The 16,367-nt window shown below is 41.3% G+C and overlaps 1 protein-coding gene across 1 annotated transcript in view; it reads left to right on the forward strand.

The window, feature by feature from the left end:
* The first annotated feature begins 9,641 nt into the window (after positions 1–9,641).
* The window catches only part of LOC124171924 (plexin A3), a 418,867-nt gene continuing 412,141 nt past the window's right edge, over positions 9,642–16,367 (forward strand). Inside the window, exons 1-2 of the mRNA XM_046551350.1 lie at positions 9,642–10,119; positions 11,686–12,906. Of these exons, the coding sequence (XP_046407306.1) occupies positions 11,731–12,906 (1,176 nt within the window). The 5' untranslated portion in view covers positions 9,642–10,119; positions 11,686–11,730. The remainder of the gene's footprint in view (positions 10,120–11,685; positions 12,907–16,367) is intronic.

A 16,367-nucleotide genomic window follows, 5' to 3' on the forward strand; every position in this document is an offset into this window, starting at 1 on the left:
GGCTGTGGTTCACTGAATTACCTACCTATGTCACACAATGGACCAGCCTTAATACTAACCCATCGTAAAACGAGGATCTTCTCTCGCAAACTTATGATGTAAAAGCATAGATTTTAACTTCATGTCCCCAATTCATTAAAATTCATTGTCATTAAAAATCAGAGTTTCCATCGCCCTGAAAAATGAATGGATATTTTACTCCTAGATTTATTACCAACTTGGATATTACATTATTCATCATACCTTTTGATAATGAAAAATTATGGCGGAATACGTTTATGCAGTACGATGAATTGTGACCATTGATGTTTTGGGTACTTTTACATTGGTTTTAGCGTCAAATTTCAAAAATTCATTGTCCTTAAACACTGAATTCTATATTCCTTTTGTACTGCTTTTATATGTGATCAGTTAGGTTCGGAATTTTCGTGAATATTAGGATCACTGCTGCACTACGTAGTGGAGGGCGCATGACTCAGCATCCATATATCCAAGGGTAAACGTGCCATCTGTACATCGGATGAGATGCTAAGCCTTGTGCCTCGCGCACTTTTCATTGGGCGTAGGCCAACCCTGACACCGGGTTTCTCTCTCCTGTGGCTTCCCTTTGTCAAGAGGGGAAATACCGCTCGTGTTCGGAGAGATGCAGCACGTTTCCCCAGCGCACGCTTTCGAAGAAGGCTATTGGGAGCGCCACCATGCCATTTCTTCACGCTTGCTAAAGTCTCAGACAGCAAGTTAACTTCCCTCATTGGCGTTTAAATCGATGGACCCTTTATGACTTACACTCGACATCGTTGGTGACCATGAGAGAAGTTGGACGGCCAAATAAAGTCTTGGATTGCAACAACATCGCATTTTTCCTTTCACTTGTCTCAGTTTTATGTAAGCGTATTATTAAGAGAGAAAGCATATTGAATAACTGAAAACATTGTGCTTCCCTCATCAAATTTCTTTCTCAACGACCGTGGTTTCGACGTTAGGCCTTCATCCTCAGGTGAATAATGTATCAAATGGGGTCACTGAGAAAGATGTAGTGGGGGAGGCTCGGATGTAAACAAACGATGGTTGATCCGAACCCTTTCCTCGAGAATGACGCCCTGGGGGTGTTACACAGTCTCTCTTTCAGAGCGGATCGGGTGACTTAACGCGGATTCTACGTCACTTACTACCGGCGAGGCAATCCGTGTGTTTCAGACTTGCTTCCCAACAATTCAAGGAGGGCTTTCCGATAGGATAGAAGTCGATTGGGGTAGAGGTGCCGCAAAGTCATTCCGGATGCGAATGGTGATATGTTATGATGCTGTTTTTTATTAATTATTTGGTTCTAATAAAATAATACCACTTTATTTCATGAGTGCTGATATATGTGGATGTTCTGATTGAGTAATGTAGGTGTAAGTGACTTTAATTCTCGCGTAAATTATGCAATAAATGCGCAGGCTGTATCGCTCTCGGCGCAAGTTCGTTTGCATGTTATTTGGGCGAGTAATTTGGCAAAAAAACCTGAAAAAAGTTGTAATGCATGGCGTAATGACTTACAAATATGTAGGTATCATAATGCATTGAATACGTGTCCGTGGGTTGGGAAGTATAACAATTTGTCTAGTTTGACATGATTGTGTGCGTGACTTAATGGCATCGTAGTTATATCGACATTAGACGTGGTTATGTACCTAATTCATTTGATTCCATAGTGTGCATTCTAAATATTCGTTTTAATATGAAATATTAGTTCAAGCGTAACGGGAATAGCTACGGTAACAACTATACGGAGTCACCTTCACACCACGTTGTCATGAATAGTTCACAAATTTCCGCACTTCAGCAAGGGGCGTCAGTGGCGCAATAGGAGAAGGCAGTACACCGTGAAGCAGTGTTATATTGTGCTCAGTATTCGATTCCCGATTGAAGTGATTATTTTTTTTCCTCTGTTGAATTATCGCACACTGAAATATAATTTAGAAGATATAATAAAAGTTGCAACAATAGTAACTGTTTTTCATTTTCGTACCAAATAAAATGGTGTTATAAAAATAACCGAGTACGTGCATGACAGATAAAAATCTAACCGCCTTATTTTTCGTTATTTTAGCCTACAAAACTCTAGCCATTGATAATAAAGGACACCATTTAATCTAATTTAATCACTGTAATTCCTTCCAGCGTACCTTCACTTTTACGTAAAATTTGTAGGGTGTTTACGGCATATCATAATCATTTATGATGGTCAATATTCATATTAAAATGAGATACACAATGAAAATATGACAACTTGGATAAACAATTGAATAAGTAAACCATATGTTGTTGGAAAAAAGGATGGATTTCGCGACTATCTGTAGTTTAGTTCTTATGATACACGAACTTAACAATCAACTATGCTCTCACGAGAGTGAAAGAACAAGCTTGTTTAAAATTTACCTTCATTCCCCTATTTGCTCAAAACGACCGGGTATTACATTAAAAAACTACAGACGGACAATTCTAAAATAATTTTACCTCGCAACAACGTCAATTATGTGACAATGTATCAATTAGCACGTATGTATGCCCGTATCTACCTTTCGCCAACCTTTCGCCTCCCTTTCCGTCAAACCTGACGGAAAGTTGTTTTCGCTGCTCACTTGTCTCTTGAAAACTGTGACGTTTTATCGCTTCCCGTTTAGGATGACTATTGACGTCATACCATAGCGGAACTCTTTCCGATAGTATGTTTGAAACGCATGGAAGACGAGCGTAGGATAGGTTCCCGATCGACTTAGACTGAATCCGTTTCCGACGCCGCCAATCCTATGGGACTCTGAAACACCCTCCTGACCTCGAAAACATGGTCGTAGAGAAAGACATTTTTTGAGGAAAATTTCAAGTTTACATCGATTCAAGATGAGTTCCGAGTTATTCGAAGGGACGCCTGATACCATAATATTTGTGAGTAATCACCATTTATCCTGAAAACTACTTAGGGTCGCCATGCAAACCATTAATTTTAGTCTCTCACCCTGGCTGTCGATCAACCCTTCTAAATATAATGTTGTATTAAATATCTTTCTTAACGCAGTTCTGGGTGTCCGGAATGGAATTATGTACCAAGAAAAATGCTTCTCGTCCAATAAGTATCAGGTGGCTTGTCTCCAAAGGGACAATCGCCATTTCTTCCACCGGCTCAACCGTACAGGTCATGAAAATGCGCGAGCCTGTCTGAATACCTGCTGCGTTTCCTGGAAAGATAATTATAAACAATTTAGTGAAGATACCGAAAGAGAAGGAGATAAGTAAATGAGAGGAAAATGTAGTTTCCGTAACTACAGAGTGAATTTAATCCGGGAAAAACTGCCTCTGCTGTATATATTGCTGTTTTGTGCGAGCTAAAGGTATTCAAAATTTGCACTTTTATGAGCGCTATTCCATGAATCTTATTGAGCGAAGGAGATTGAACACCTAATTAAAGGTTATTTTGATTTTAAATGTCAAGAGTGTAATTATTACAGAGACGCTAAATAAGCTCTCAACTATTCATTAGGAATTTAAATTGCGTGCACTGCTTTTTATTGATTTTTTTAATTAAACGATTGCCTTCATTCGTTATCAAAAATGTTGACTTAGCGAAATTAAAATTGACGATTATGAGCGATTTCACCAATTATAAGCGGAATATTAACCCTACACCGTAAAGCCTAGTGATATCTCCCATTGAATAATGGACTCTCCCATGGATTTTTGCTGTACTAAATGGGAATCCATTGTTATTACTCAATAGAGAATTAGCTAGTTATTGGGTTTTAGTTCATAACTTGTTGTGGATATGGCGTTTCGAGCTCGAGGAGGATTTAGAAATACCTGGGACGCAACTCAAAAGCATGGATAATAATTGAAAACGTTTTTATGTTGAATTGAAAATGTGAGATATTCAAATCAAGATTATAAAAATCCAATGCCGCCTAATTGATAGAGCAAGGAGGGTTGGCTAGGTGATCAATAGCCCTCAGTTATTAACTTTTTGGGAATTAAACCTGCAATTTTTTACTCTCTTACCAATCGAGGCCATGACTCTTTGATCCTACTGAGGAGTTGGATCAAAGGAATATAATATGATAGTGGGTACACGATTTTTAAATGCCTCGATTTTAAAAATTAGCCGCTAAGGAAAATTCCCTGAAATATTTCATTTGCTTATTTTTGCCCTCAACATCATTTTTATTCTCGCGACACCAATCATTCAAGAAAAAGAGACTCAATATATCCTATTACCCACCTAATGTTAAGTGTTGCTATGGTGAACTTTTACAGGAATTTACTTGGACTTTAATGGCCGGAGGCACGCTGGGTACACTTTCACTTGACAATGACTTAATTTCCTGGTGAAGCAGGTTTGCTGCACAAAATCTTCTGTTTTGAGTCGACCGTTTTTCTTGATTACGACGGCGGAGTGATGATATTGAAGGAACTTTTGTGTGAAACTCAGAAGTTTCAGGTAGGATGCGGAGGGAGCACTCACTATAAATGAAAGATCTTTTACAGATTTCACCCCGAAGCTTCATTCAACACGAGGCATGCTTTGACGTCTTTGAGAATTGAGAGTGATCATGCCGCTGATGACGTGAAAACAATGGAATCTGCGTGCAATCTGCAAAGGACCTTTCGTTTATGAATGATGCGGGTGCTACAGGCTTTTTTCTGAAGATTATTAACATAGCTCGATGTGTTTTGTATCCACGTAAACGTAAATCATTGAGAAAATTTCTTAATTCATCTTAAAATGAATCATCACATAAAGTGGTCGTCGGTGGGTGTCGTATAAATAAAGCATCAGGAAATAATATTATTAAGTCATTAAGGCCGGGAGATCATTACAATAATTGATATAACAATATATTGATATGTGCCAATATATATGTCTCCATGACCATTTGCCACGTAATTAGGGTTTGCGTCAGGGATTGAACCATATACACCAGGGGTCTCCAATTTACTAGGCCACGAAGGCCTTATTCCAAGTTACGAATCGCCCCGCGGGCCGGATGCCAAATTTGCCGATGACTGAAGTATTCGACACCAACGTCTACTGAAGAACCCGGCGGCGTATTACTTATTTACGAACAGTTTAAGGCGACTTTGACGTGCAGTACAGCGCTGCAATGCTCCTAGCGGCGTCTCACAGAGTTAAACGAGCGAGAATCGCGCGCTACTTGAAACGAGTGCGCGGGCCGAATGAAAGCTCTCCGCGGGCCGTATTTTGGAGACCCCGGATATCGACCATATAGAGCTACGAGTGCTTTTGAAATAAGCTCTCTCAGTTCATGAGGATTCGACGTTTTCAACTCGAGTTAGCAAACTCGGGACAAAACTGGATATTGCTGTCAAAATTTAAATAACTTTTTAATCTTCAATAATAACAAACTTTTTGACTTCAGGAGGGCGTATTCCGACATAGTAGCTCTTCCAGCACAATATAAACATTCTAAAAGCGGAATTTATTTCTGTAAGGAAACTCAATCTTATACATTTCCAAGTTATGGATAATTGTGTTACTTAAATCAATCCTAGGACCTCGAGAAGATTGAATATCATACCTGAAATGTTGCTATCGTAGTGTGCAATTGGCTCTAGGTTGGTGTCTTAATGTCTCCATACTTCCGTGCTAGTCGCCTCAATTGGTGTAACCATCCGTAAACTCACAAGATAACACCATAAAAATTATATGGTCGTCTTGAGTGATTTGAATTTCAGCGTTAATTTATTTAAATCCGTTACCATTCGATAGAAAAACGAATTCCTATGTCTATCAGTTCGAAAAAAAATCACTCTAAATCCTTCGTTTCCGTCGGACATGAAAATATAGAGCGTTTCTGAGATGGTGGCCTCGGTGTGGCTCTTGAAGTTTTCTGTTCTTAATTTCTCATTTTTTATTTATTCCCATACCACCGAATACATCACATATTGGCCATTTGACACCGGGCTGTTCAACAAATTTAACAATAACACGCGCACGAACAACCATGCCCTGGAAAGGGGTAACCAACCCGGGCGGGACTCGAACCCGCGACCTCTGGTTTGGCAGGCGAGGACTTTACCCCGCCTCGTCCATTTTGAGCGATCACGCCAGCGATCGTGACAATCATGGCGGGAAAATGACCGTGTCACGCGATCATTAGCTGTGATGACTCAAGGGATTGCAAGTGCTATCTCTTTCACTTGATCCCTTTTCCCGTCGCTGAAACCATCGGTTTCCAGCCGCCTTCCAGCCTGTCACAACGCACGGTCGCTAACAGCGATTAATTCCACGATTAGCTTTCGATGAAATGAGTATTGAAAAGTGTGGGCACGACGGAAAACGCGATGGGACGGTGGAATGATCGTGAGATTCAGGAAATTTTGGGTCGAGCGATCAGCTATTTGGTCCCTCAAAACATATCCCTCCCTCTCAAAGAGAGCTCTCGTTCAAAAGACGATAAAAATGATCGTGTGATTTAGAATTATGAATTGCACGAAGGTTACGAATTTCTGGCGTCTCCCAAATTCATTCGTGATCAAGTTGTAGCACTCACTGTGCATTCAGATCAGTTTTTACGAATCGCGCCGCTTTCCGTTGAATTTAAATGATTTCATTGATTGAATCTTCTTGCATATTTGAAATGGACGCATTCGAGGTGCGGCCTGGCGAATGCAAAATAGCACCACTAGGGTCATCCTACAAAACGAAGAATCTGAGTATTTCGCGGTCGGTGACTTGATTGGATTCCTCTCAGGTTACCAACCGGGTTATGTCCTGCATTTTGTTGCCCTTCAGCTGTTTGCTGTCGTGCTCAAGAAATGAATTCCCGTGCTTCTCCCATGGTTTCTTTTCGTGGATGAATTTCCTTGCCTCACTCTTTGCTCCAATCGCGAATCTTGCTTAGGTGCATCATCACTTGTCGTTGCTTTTCTTTTACTTTCAATGGCTTTTGTTGGCTTTTACCCTATGTCAAGTATAATCACCCCTGCGTTTCATTTTCACAGTGCGATGATTTAAAATACTAAATTCAAACTATTACGTTAATTGGTCTTTTTAACTTATCATTGTACTTTTCTGTTTCGTCAGTTTGAATATTTATTATTTCGATGTTGTTGGAAGAAGCTTCCCTCAATTATTTTTTTCATATTCTTTGATGTTTGTCTTATGGACCAGTTGTATGAAATACGCTGCGATAATGATCCACCTGCTTACTCTAAAAATTGATCTTTCTTTCTGCGATCTCATTTCCAGTTTTTCTAGCATGCTTTTGTTAAGCTCCGATTTGCTTTTGCTTAGTTCCGATGAGGGGATTTAAATGCATGTGGGCAAACAGCCAAAGGGGAGCGATTACATTTCCTTGTGGGATAAGTTAAAGACAAGGCAGCATTAAGAAGGTTGAAAATTCAAGTGGAAAATTTAACCTTTTTGTTCTAACTAAAATAAATTTCAAAAATAGCCTGTAATGGTGAGGGATTCGATGAAATCAAATATAGAGCACAAAGTTGTATAATGATGGGCTTTTGTGAAGCTGTTGTCGCACGACATTTTGCTCCAACTTCCCTGGTTTCTTGAGAAGGAAGGTAGCGTCTCATTGGGAAAATGCTCTTATTTCAGATGTATAGATCGCGAAAATATCTCGTTGAAAGTGTTCCTATCCTCCGGATACCCTTACCTTTTCATCATAAGCAACTATCCCAATCGAATTTTAAAGGCAAGAGTGTAATCGATGAAAATCGGCAATAATCGGCGACTCTTGACTCTTAAAGTGGCTTTGTGCCTCGTGGCTGTTCATCAAAAATTTGTAAAAGGGAAAGTTGAGATGTCCACGAGGAAAGTAACAAATATTTTTCAGCAATGGGGTGGTTTACTATCATTTTTTATTGCCTAAATCGAAGGATTATTACTCATGGAGTACGAATTTCACGATTTTAGATTTTTAAATGACGATATCTATATTTCGCGATTCAATGAAAAGTGAAAATTTTCAAGCGCACGAAAACGCGACGGCTAAGTATGAATGCTGGGAAAAGTCCGTGTGACGTCATTCTGGTTCCGGCTGCCACCGCGTGAAGCCACCTTGGTGCGCGGCTATGAGCGCCGCTATGATGCAGGCTGCTTGCAGGTAGTGCTTGGCTCAAATAAGGATTATTAATACCCCATCAAACGAAGGTAACTTCCGACCTTAGGCAATTTCAATAGGGGATTATTAAGAGATGTTTCCCTAAGCTCTGTGCCTCATGCATGCATTGGTAATCTCAGACGATGTAAAACTCCTGACCACTCGCATAGCATCTAGGTCCCAGTGACGTCACGTGGAGTGGCATCGCATGGGCGCGCTGGCCTTTTTCAAATGAGGTTAAAATTGACCATCAACATTCATCTAAACTGGGATTTCTAAAACCAAATAATTTGTACATTATGAATACACTAATGGTGGGTAACGAATCGCAATCAATGCCTTTCATTTTTTTCATGAAGGAAACTACCTTATAACTAGATAATCAGTTTGTCTCAGACTTCACTCTAAATAAATGAAGAAAAATGATACAATAACAGTAAATTTGTATTTAGTGTTATGAAAACATTTTTCACAAAGACTTATCATATTAATTTGTAATGGAAGAATACCGTCACACGCTGGATGACGATTTTCCACTCATGATGATGATGATGTGACGGATTCTGCATACGTCATGCCACTTATGAGCCGTGTGACGTTGAAAGTCCAAGGCAAGCTTTTCATGAAAAAAAATTTGACGTTGCCATCAAAATATTCCCTTAGCAATGCACCTGTTGTTCATATTATCTACGGTTTAGGAACAAAACATAAGAAGAGCGTAGCGCAAATGTCGTGTGAAATCGTCTAACAACTTGGCTATTCTGACGCAAGGTTGAACAGTGCCTAGTCAGCTTTTGAATCACTTGAAACGCTTCGGTGTTTATTTGGTTTTGCGTAGGAAAGAGGAAAACCTGATGGATAGATAGCCTACAAATATTGGTTACCGCATTATCCGTTTCTTAGATACCTCTTATTCATGGTCACCGGTGAAACGCGTTTACAACCTCCGAGGAAGGCCTCCATTGTCGTATTCCTTGAGATGAATTTACATCCTCGGGCAGAATCATGACGCACAGAGCATCCTTACTCCGATGACCTTACCGAACATCACTAGTTCGAAAAGGACTTATTAACCGAGACCCAAAGAGATGTGAATGAGTTAGCCGCTGAATGAGAACTCTGTTAACGTCAAAACTAAAAGAAGACCATCTGTAGAGGAAATATTCAAGCTGGCGTGATTATATTTTCGGCCGAAAACGAAGTTACTCCAAAAACGCTGTGTGTAACGGAGACTGCGTGGACTTTCGTTCATTTCACACTCCCATTAGGTCATTTCGCTGTCCACACGCAAGTCATCCATAAAGCCAAAAAAGTATCTCAAGTTTTTGCTTCCTTAGGGAGACCCAGAGTGACATGTGTGAGTGGAAGAATTGAATACTGAGATCCCTCTTGGACGCGTCGTCTGTGCACCCCCCTCCCGTCCGCCTTCCCCTCCCTTGCAGTCCTCGGCGCGCATGCGCAGTACGCCTTCCTCGGCGAACACCGCCTCGGCCGCCGATGAAATTCCTCATTCAGGAGTGGGTTGTTTTAGTGTGCAGTTCTGTGTCAGACGAAGTTTTCCTCATGGTCCGTGCTACCGGCTAAGTGTCTTTCATTTACTTTGTGTGCATGTGTGTGCGTTAAGTAAAACATTCTTAGACTTTTTTAAAGTGTTTGAGTTTTATTTTACCATTCATCGCTTCTTTGTTTCGTCGAGATTGGATTGGACTGAAATTGTGGTGGAAGAGCGACGCTTCGTTAGGCCCCCCCGTTGTCGGCTCTCCCGCATAACCGAGCGGGTGACCCCCAAGTCAGTTTCGACTAGGCAGGATAGTGAAATGTGCTCGTGTTCAGCTATACTCATAGTTTAGCTGTTGAAGTGACGTGTTTAACTTCTGGAAGGGACGGTTACGCCCGGAACAATAAACAGTTAAGTTTGTTCTGGTTGGCTGTAATCGAAAACCTCGACAAATGCGGAATAACGAGTGATTTCACCAACGATTGTTTTTCGTCGATCAAGTTAAAGGTATGTGAAATTGTATTATTATTAAAACTTCCTCTTCTCAGCCTTGTAGTATAAAAGACTTTCCCCCATCGTTTTCCTCTCAACCTCTTTCTCTTACGGTAGTTACTGGTCTCATGGAGTGAAGTGATCTTATACGTGGCTTGGAATTTTTTCATCTGAAAGCACGTACTACTAAAAGAAATTTTGATTTGGCTCCCACGTTTTTTCACTCTATCTGAAATAAATAGTTGACACAATTGCGAAGAGTTTCCTTGAATTGTTTGTATTGAGTATATAATTTTGTAGATGCTTAGAGACTCAAAATGTTCAAAGTTGGAAAGTTTGTGGCAGGACTGATAGGTTACACTGTTGTGACCTAAGATGTATTATTTTAGTGATAATTGCGGTAACGTCTGAGGTGCGCATGATTTAATCATTAGAGATTTGTTGAGCATTTGATTGTTTTGATTGCTCCCGGCATGCAATGCGTGGTATGTAGCGTCTCATTCTGGGAGGTGATTGATTCTTCGCCTTAAGGCTGTATGCATTTGTATATTTTATGTTTGGTGACTCGAAAATAGAGTAGAAACGTAGTTTTCTTTAGTCTCTTGAACAATGTGTGCAAATACTTGTACTCACGACGAAAGAATGTTTATCATTTAGCTGATAGGTATTTAAAACATGACTTTCCTCTTTCCCTGTCAGTTAAAATCTTGTGATCTCATGCCTTTCTGTGACTCAGTTTTTCCTTTAACTGAACATGGAAAAAGAAATTTCAATTTATGCTAATTTTCTTTGTTTACCCTTCCTTTGGCTTAAACTGTTCATTGTCTGAACTCGAGCAATGTTGGCTCTTGAAATGATTTCTGGCTTTTGATGATGGCATTTTTCTCCCTTAAAATGTTTTTTAAAATGCATATTGCTTCTTTACCATTTGAATTCACGTTTTATCTCAAGTAACATGAATTTTTTTTATTATAATGATATTTTGTCTTGAGAGCCAGTCGACCTGAAACTTTGATTCTTCACGTATGCTGGATATTTTTATATTACCAAACGATTTGTTTCCAGAAATTTAATGTCCTTTATGCTTCACATGGCTATTATTTGTCAGTGTATATTTCAAGCTTTCTTTTGGATTTATAAATGGCGATACATTAAAACTAAATTTGGAATATCTATTATATGTATAATTGTTTATCCGTAAATCGATCCACGATTTTATTCGTTGAATGATTATTAGCCTTTGATAAGAATTAGCTTTAGGCTGCCTTTAAATTTTTAACCATATCGAATACCAGAAAAACTGTTTTTATCTTATAAGTCTTGGTCTACTATTTGGCCTACTTGGGCGGAAGAGAGTAATCCTTTAAAGTATCCAATCCTAGATGGATACATTTGGAGTTTGAGGTAGTTATAGGGTTGACTATGGTGCTTTTAACTCTTCCGACATGCATTGATGTCTAATTGTGAGTGCCATTAGCCCAATGTCACACCCATGTGGAAAATGTTGTCTTTCCCCCCTATATTCACCGTCCTTTGTATGTATGTATGAAATTGGTAATGCAGGGCGGTTTCTCGTTTCAGTTACTTCGCCAGGAGGTTCCTTATGACGTGACGAGGGCCACAAGCATGCATGCGGCTATCTCGACGGGAGGGGCGGGCCGGGCCACTGCGGCCGCGTCCGGCACCCGCGCCTCCCTCGTAGCGCTGCTCCTCGTGCTCGGCTCCCTCGGGCGCGGCATGGCTGGCGACATCGTGAGGTCCTTCAACGACTCCTCGGGGACGGAGAAATTCAATCACCTGGTTGTGGACAAGAACACTGGCAGGGTATTCATAGGCGCGGTGAACCGACTTTATCAGCTCTCGCCAGAGTTGGAACTGGTAATGAGCGAATCGACGGGGCCCAAAGAGGACTCACCCGAGTGTTCCGTCCTCGACTGTCCTCCAAACGTTGTCAAGAAATTGACGGATAACGTGAACAAAGCGCTAGTCATCGATTACACTACCACGCGGCTAATAAGTTGTGGGAGTCTTTTCCAGGGCATCTGTTCGGTCCGAAATCTTCACAACATATCGGATGTCCAGCAAGTGGTGAAGGAGGCGGTGGTGGCCAATAACTCGACCGCCTCAACAGTGGCCTTCATCGCTCCAGGCCCTCCGAATCCACCAGTGTCCCAAGTGATGTATGTCGGCGTGACGTTCACTGGTAATTCACCGTATCGTTCAGAAGTGCCAGCCGTGTCAAGCCGTAGTCTCGATAGGGAGAAGATGTTCATGATTGCAGAGACTGCAGTGACTACTGGAACCAGGATGTTCGTCAACTCTCTTGCCAGGGAGAGGTATCACATCAATTATGTGTACGGATTCAGCTCTGAGGGCTTCAGCTACTTCCTCACGACGCAGATGCGTAGCACAAATCCAACACCATTCATTTCCAAGTTGGTGCGTGTCTGCCACGACGACGAGAATTACTACTCATACACGGAGATTCCTATCGATTGTACCAGCGACAGCAGCGGCAAGACATACAATTTGGTTCAGGCTGCTTACGTGGGAAAACCAGGATCCGACCTCGCCTCCGATTTGGGTATCACCGCTCAAGACGACGTTCTCTTCGCCGTGTTTTCCGAAAGTGACATATCTGAAGGCGAGGTTTCTAGTAAACCGAGCCAATATAGTGCTCTGTGTGTGTATTCTCTGAAATCAATCAGAAGAAAGTTTATGGTAAACATCAAGACCTGTTTTGCTGGGAATGGAAGCCGGGGACTCGACTTCATCTCCCCGAGTCACATGTGTGTCTTGACGGTACGTACCAATTATTTTTTCTATACACTCATATCCAGTGTTGCATGCGCCTGGTGCATTAAGTGTGCCCCTCAGACACTCAGAATGTATTTCCCCACGAATCCTGCGAATAAGTCGTTTGTGTTCTTGTCGCGAGATGTCGTTAGTTGTGCGCAAAGGTTTCCGTACGCTTCCGCCATTTCAGTTTTCTTGCGTGGGTGGGGTTGCCATGGTGGCAACTGAGTGCTTATTTCACTCTATTTAACATTGTGTACGGCAGTGTTCCAAAGTTGAGTGGCATAAACGTGCCCAAATGTATTTGTTTATTCGTGAATGCAATGAAGATTCCCGCTTTGGCTTTTATGCTAAAAGTGATGATTTTATTTCAATAATTTCTCATTTCCATCAACGAATATTGTAATGCAGATTGCTTTTCTTCTTTCGCGTGTCCCAGCTCCTTGGGTGCTCGTTGAAATAGTCGTCTCACGCAGCGCTTCTCTCCCAATCGATCCTCTACCTTGAGACTGACGCTATACCTGCGATGCCATTTGCGCTCGCCTCGCATGCCCGCCCTCATTCCTTATTCCATGGTTGACATTCTTTATTCTCAACGACTTTCTTTTGTAATATTTTTCCCATCATATTTTGATGATCGAAATGACTTTTTTTAACGTATCCTTACCCTTTCTTAGCCATCTTTTATTGTTTATTTTCTAAGCGTCAACAGACAGGTTAATAAGTTGGTTGCTAAACTTCTTCTCGACTATTTGTAGTCATATTTTTGGAATGTATTGAAAATGCATGAGTTTATTCGTTAGTTTCAATGCTTCCTGTTTCCGTTCTGTTCATGAAAAAATGGAGGCTGAGCTGAGGGAGAATGAGTATTCTTTAAATTTTTATTTATTTCCGCATACCTCGAAAACAGCTCGCAATGGCCTTTACATCGAGGATCCCAACAATGAACAACTGTTCAAGCAAGAGCACTCATTTCCTGTACAGAGGTAACTTGCCTATGCGGGATTCAAACCCGCGACCTTCGGATTAGTAGAGTGGGAACGGTGTGCCCTCAGCTTGTTTTTCAAGGGAATGGAGAAAGCGTCTCAGGTATCGCAGTCTCAAGGAGTGTCTTCGTTTGAGTCCCATCGCCTCCATCCCCTTTCTCGGAAATCCTGGGAGAGAGCGCGACCAGTGAGCCGTGTTTGCCCGGACAAGGCTGCCGCACGCCTTCCCCTCGAGTAACTTACGCCCTCCGCTGCGTTACTCATGTCCTTTGTTATGCGAACACTGCCGTAGTTTCTTTGCCTAGATTCCTTATGTATTTCCGCTTTATTATTAAATCTCATGCTTAGGGAAGGTGGTCTATTTTCCATTTCATTGTAAAACTGCTGATATGACGTGATTTCGTGAGATTTCCATGTCGGTTATCAATTGTTACGGAGGTCCCGAGAGAGTAGGTTCAGACTTAATCATTTCCGTGCGTCGAGTGTGTGTGAGCCGTCGCATTTGGCTCATGGCGAGTTGGTGCCGGGATCGCCGAAGGGCTGCGAGTGAATACACCCCGATATGCCTATCAAAAAACCTTAAGCAGGCCGTCGGGGCTGCATTCACGCCGTTAGCGCTTTAGTCTTAAGGGATCTTCGAGTGAGGGAGCCTCCTGGACGCCAGAAAAACATACCGCACAGGCTCTGGCACGCCCAGGCGGGAGGGGACCTCAATGGGAGGGTTGGGAGGGGGTCAGCTGTAGGATAGGCCCGCTCGCTAGCTCTGCTGCTTGGGGCAGACAAAAAATAGGTGGGGTTCGTGTGGAAAATGTCGGGGCCGATGGGGGAGGAGGACGTGTGGGGGAAGGCATAACTCCAAAAGGAAGAAGGCGGGGGTGGAGATGAATGTCTGGCGTTCGATTGCATTCGCATCCTCTGGTCTAATTCTGTCGGTGAGGATATTGGACGCAGCGTGTTTTTAATGTATCGCGTATTTGTGCAAGGAATGTTTTTCCTTACGCCATTCTGAGGCAGTCTTTGAGTTTACATTATACTATTTGACTTGTGAATATGGTACTATTTGATTTGTCTGAAGTGCTCTAGTGATGCGTAAATACGTAAACCCGAAAAGATAAGCTGTGACACGATTTCAGTGAAGAATTGAGTCCACATGATTTCGGAATGGTCGATCCCTCATGATTTTTATAGCGTTTCAGTAGATTCATTAGCTGCCGAGACTTCAAATAATTTTTTAACGGTCTTTTCTATACAATTTTGGCTTATTTAGAAGGTATCTGTTTTCGACCAATGTCAAAATATATAATTAATGCCTTTGAGTACGTAATTTTTATAACTTGCCATGCTTTGAGCTGTAAATGGTTTCTCATTCCTTTCTTTTCATATTTTCGTCGTTCATTCCCCTTCAGTGTGGAACTAGAAATATCTAATTGGTTATTGATGCCGGAGTTAATGCCCAAATTACTTCGTATTTTTGGGATTACAAGTTCAATCAGCAATATTTTGTCTCCGGAATTCCCCTGGTGTATATGAGGGAGTCTTTCGTTTTGCGCTAATACAAACTCATATTTAGTCGGTAATAAGTGTAGGCTATATTTTTCTCATTCTCTCCGATGATGCAGTCTTATATTCAATTGTCTTTTAAATATCCGTAATGAATAAAAGCATTTACTATCAATTTTAAATCAATTTAACTGCTTACTAACAAGGCAGTTTTAATGACTTAATTTTGTTTCCGTCATTGGTACAATGTTTGCCCTTCCATGGCTATTGGTATGGCAGACTAGGGCGCACAAAGAAGTATAGTGAAGAAATATTCGTTAAAAATATGTAATATTGGAATATCCAAATAGTGATGTGACTACGGAACGACTGTGGGCAGTTTTTGAAATGCCAGGAATTGATGATTGTGCAGTGGATATTACCGAATTTTGGCGCATGTTTTGTTGAGCTCAGGAAGCGAGTAATTCTTTCCTTTCAGAGAGTCGGCATAATTGCGTGTGTCTCTGTTTGCGCAATCTATTGGTATGTGCTTTATATCTGCTGGCGTGAACCTAACTTGAGAAGCCATGTGTAGTTTATTCTCGGAAAAGTTTTTTTTCCGCCGTGGCGAAGCTTCTCGGTGTTAGCCGTATGTGTCCCATGCTTTCAACTCTTTTCATTACATTTCTCTTTTTTCTGCGTTGTCTTCTCCAGTCATTTATCAAGTTGCTCCTATTTGATGCCCAGGAACGGTACCACAGGTAGCGGTAAAAATGGTATAAATAATGCGAATACGCATTCCTTGTTTCAGCTTCTTTCCCGAAATAGTGTTTGATGAATGAGATTTACCCAACTTTCTATGAGTTGACTGTTAGTTAGTGACTGCCGCCTTGATGATCACGCGTTTGCGCGAGTGATGTCCACTTTTAACACAATTGCCCTGTTGGTTATAAATGTTGCAAATAGGGATTTAGTATTGGCAACATTAATAAGAACTCGAAT

The sequence above is a fragment of the Ischnura elegans genome, chromosome X (assembly GCF_921293095.1).
Source record: "Ischnura elegans chromosome X, ioIscEleg1.1, whole genome shotgun sequence".
NCBI classification, from domain to species: Eukaryota; Metazoa; Arthropoda; class Insecta; order Odonata; family Coenagrionidae; genus Ischnura; species Ischnura elegans.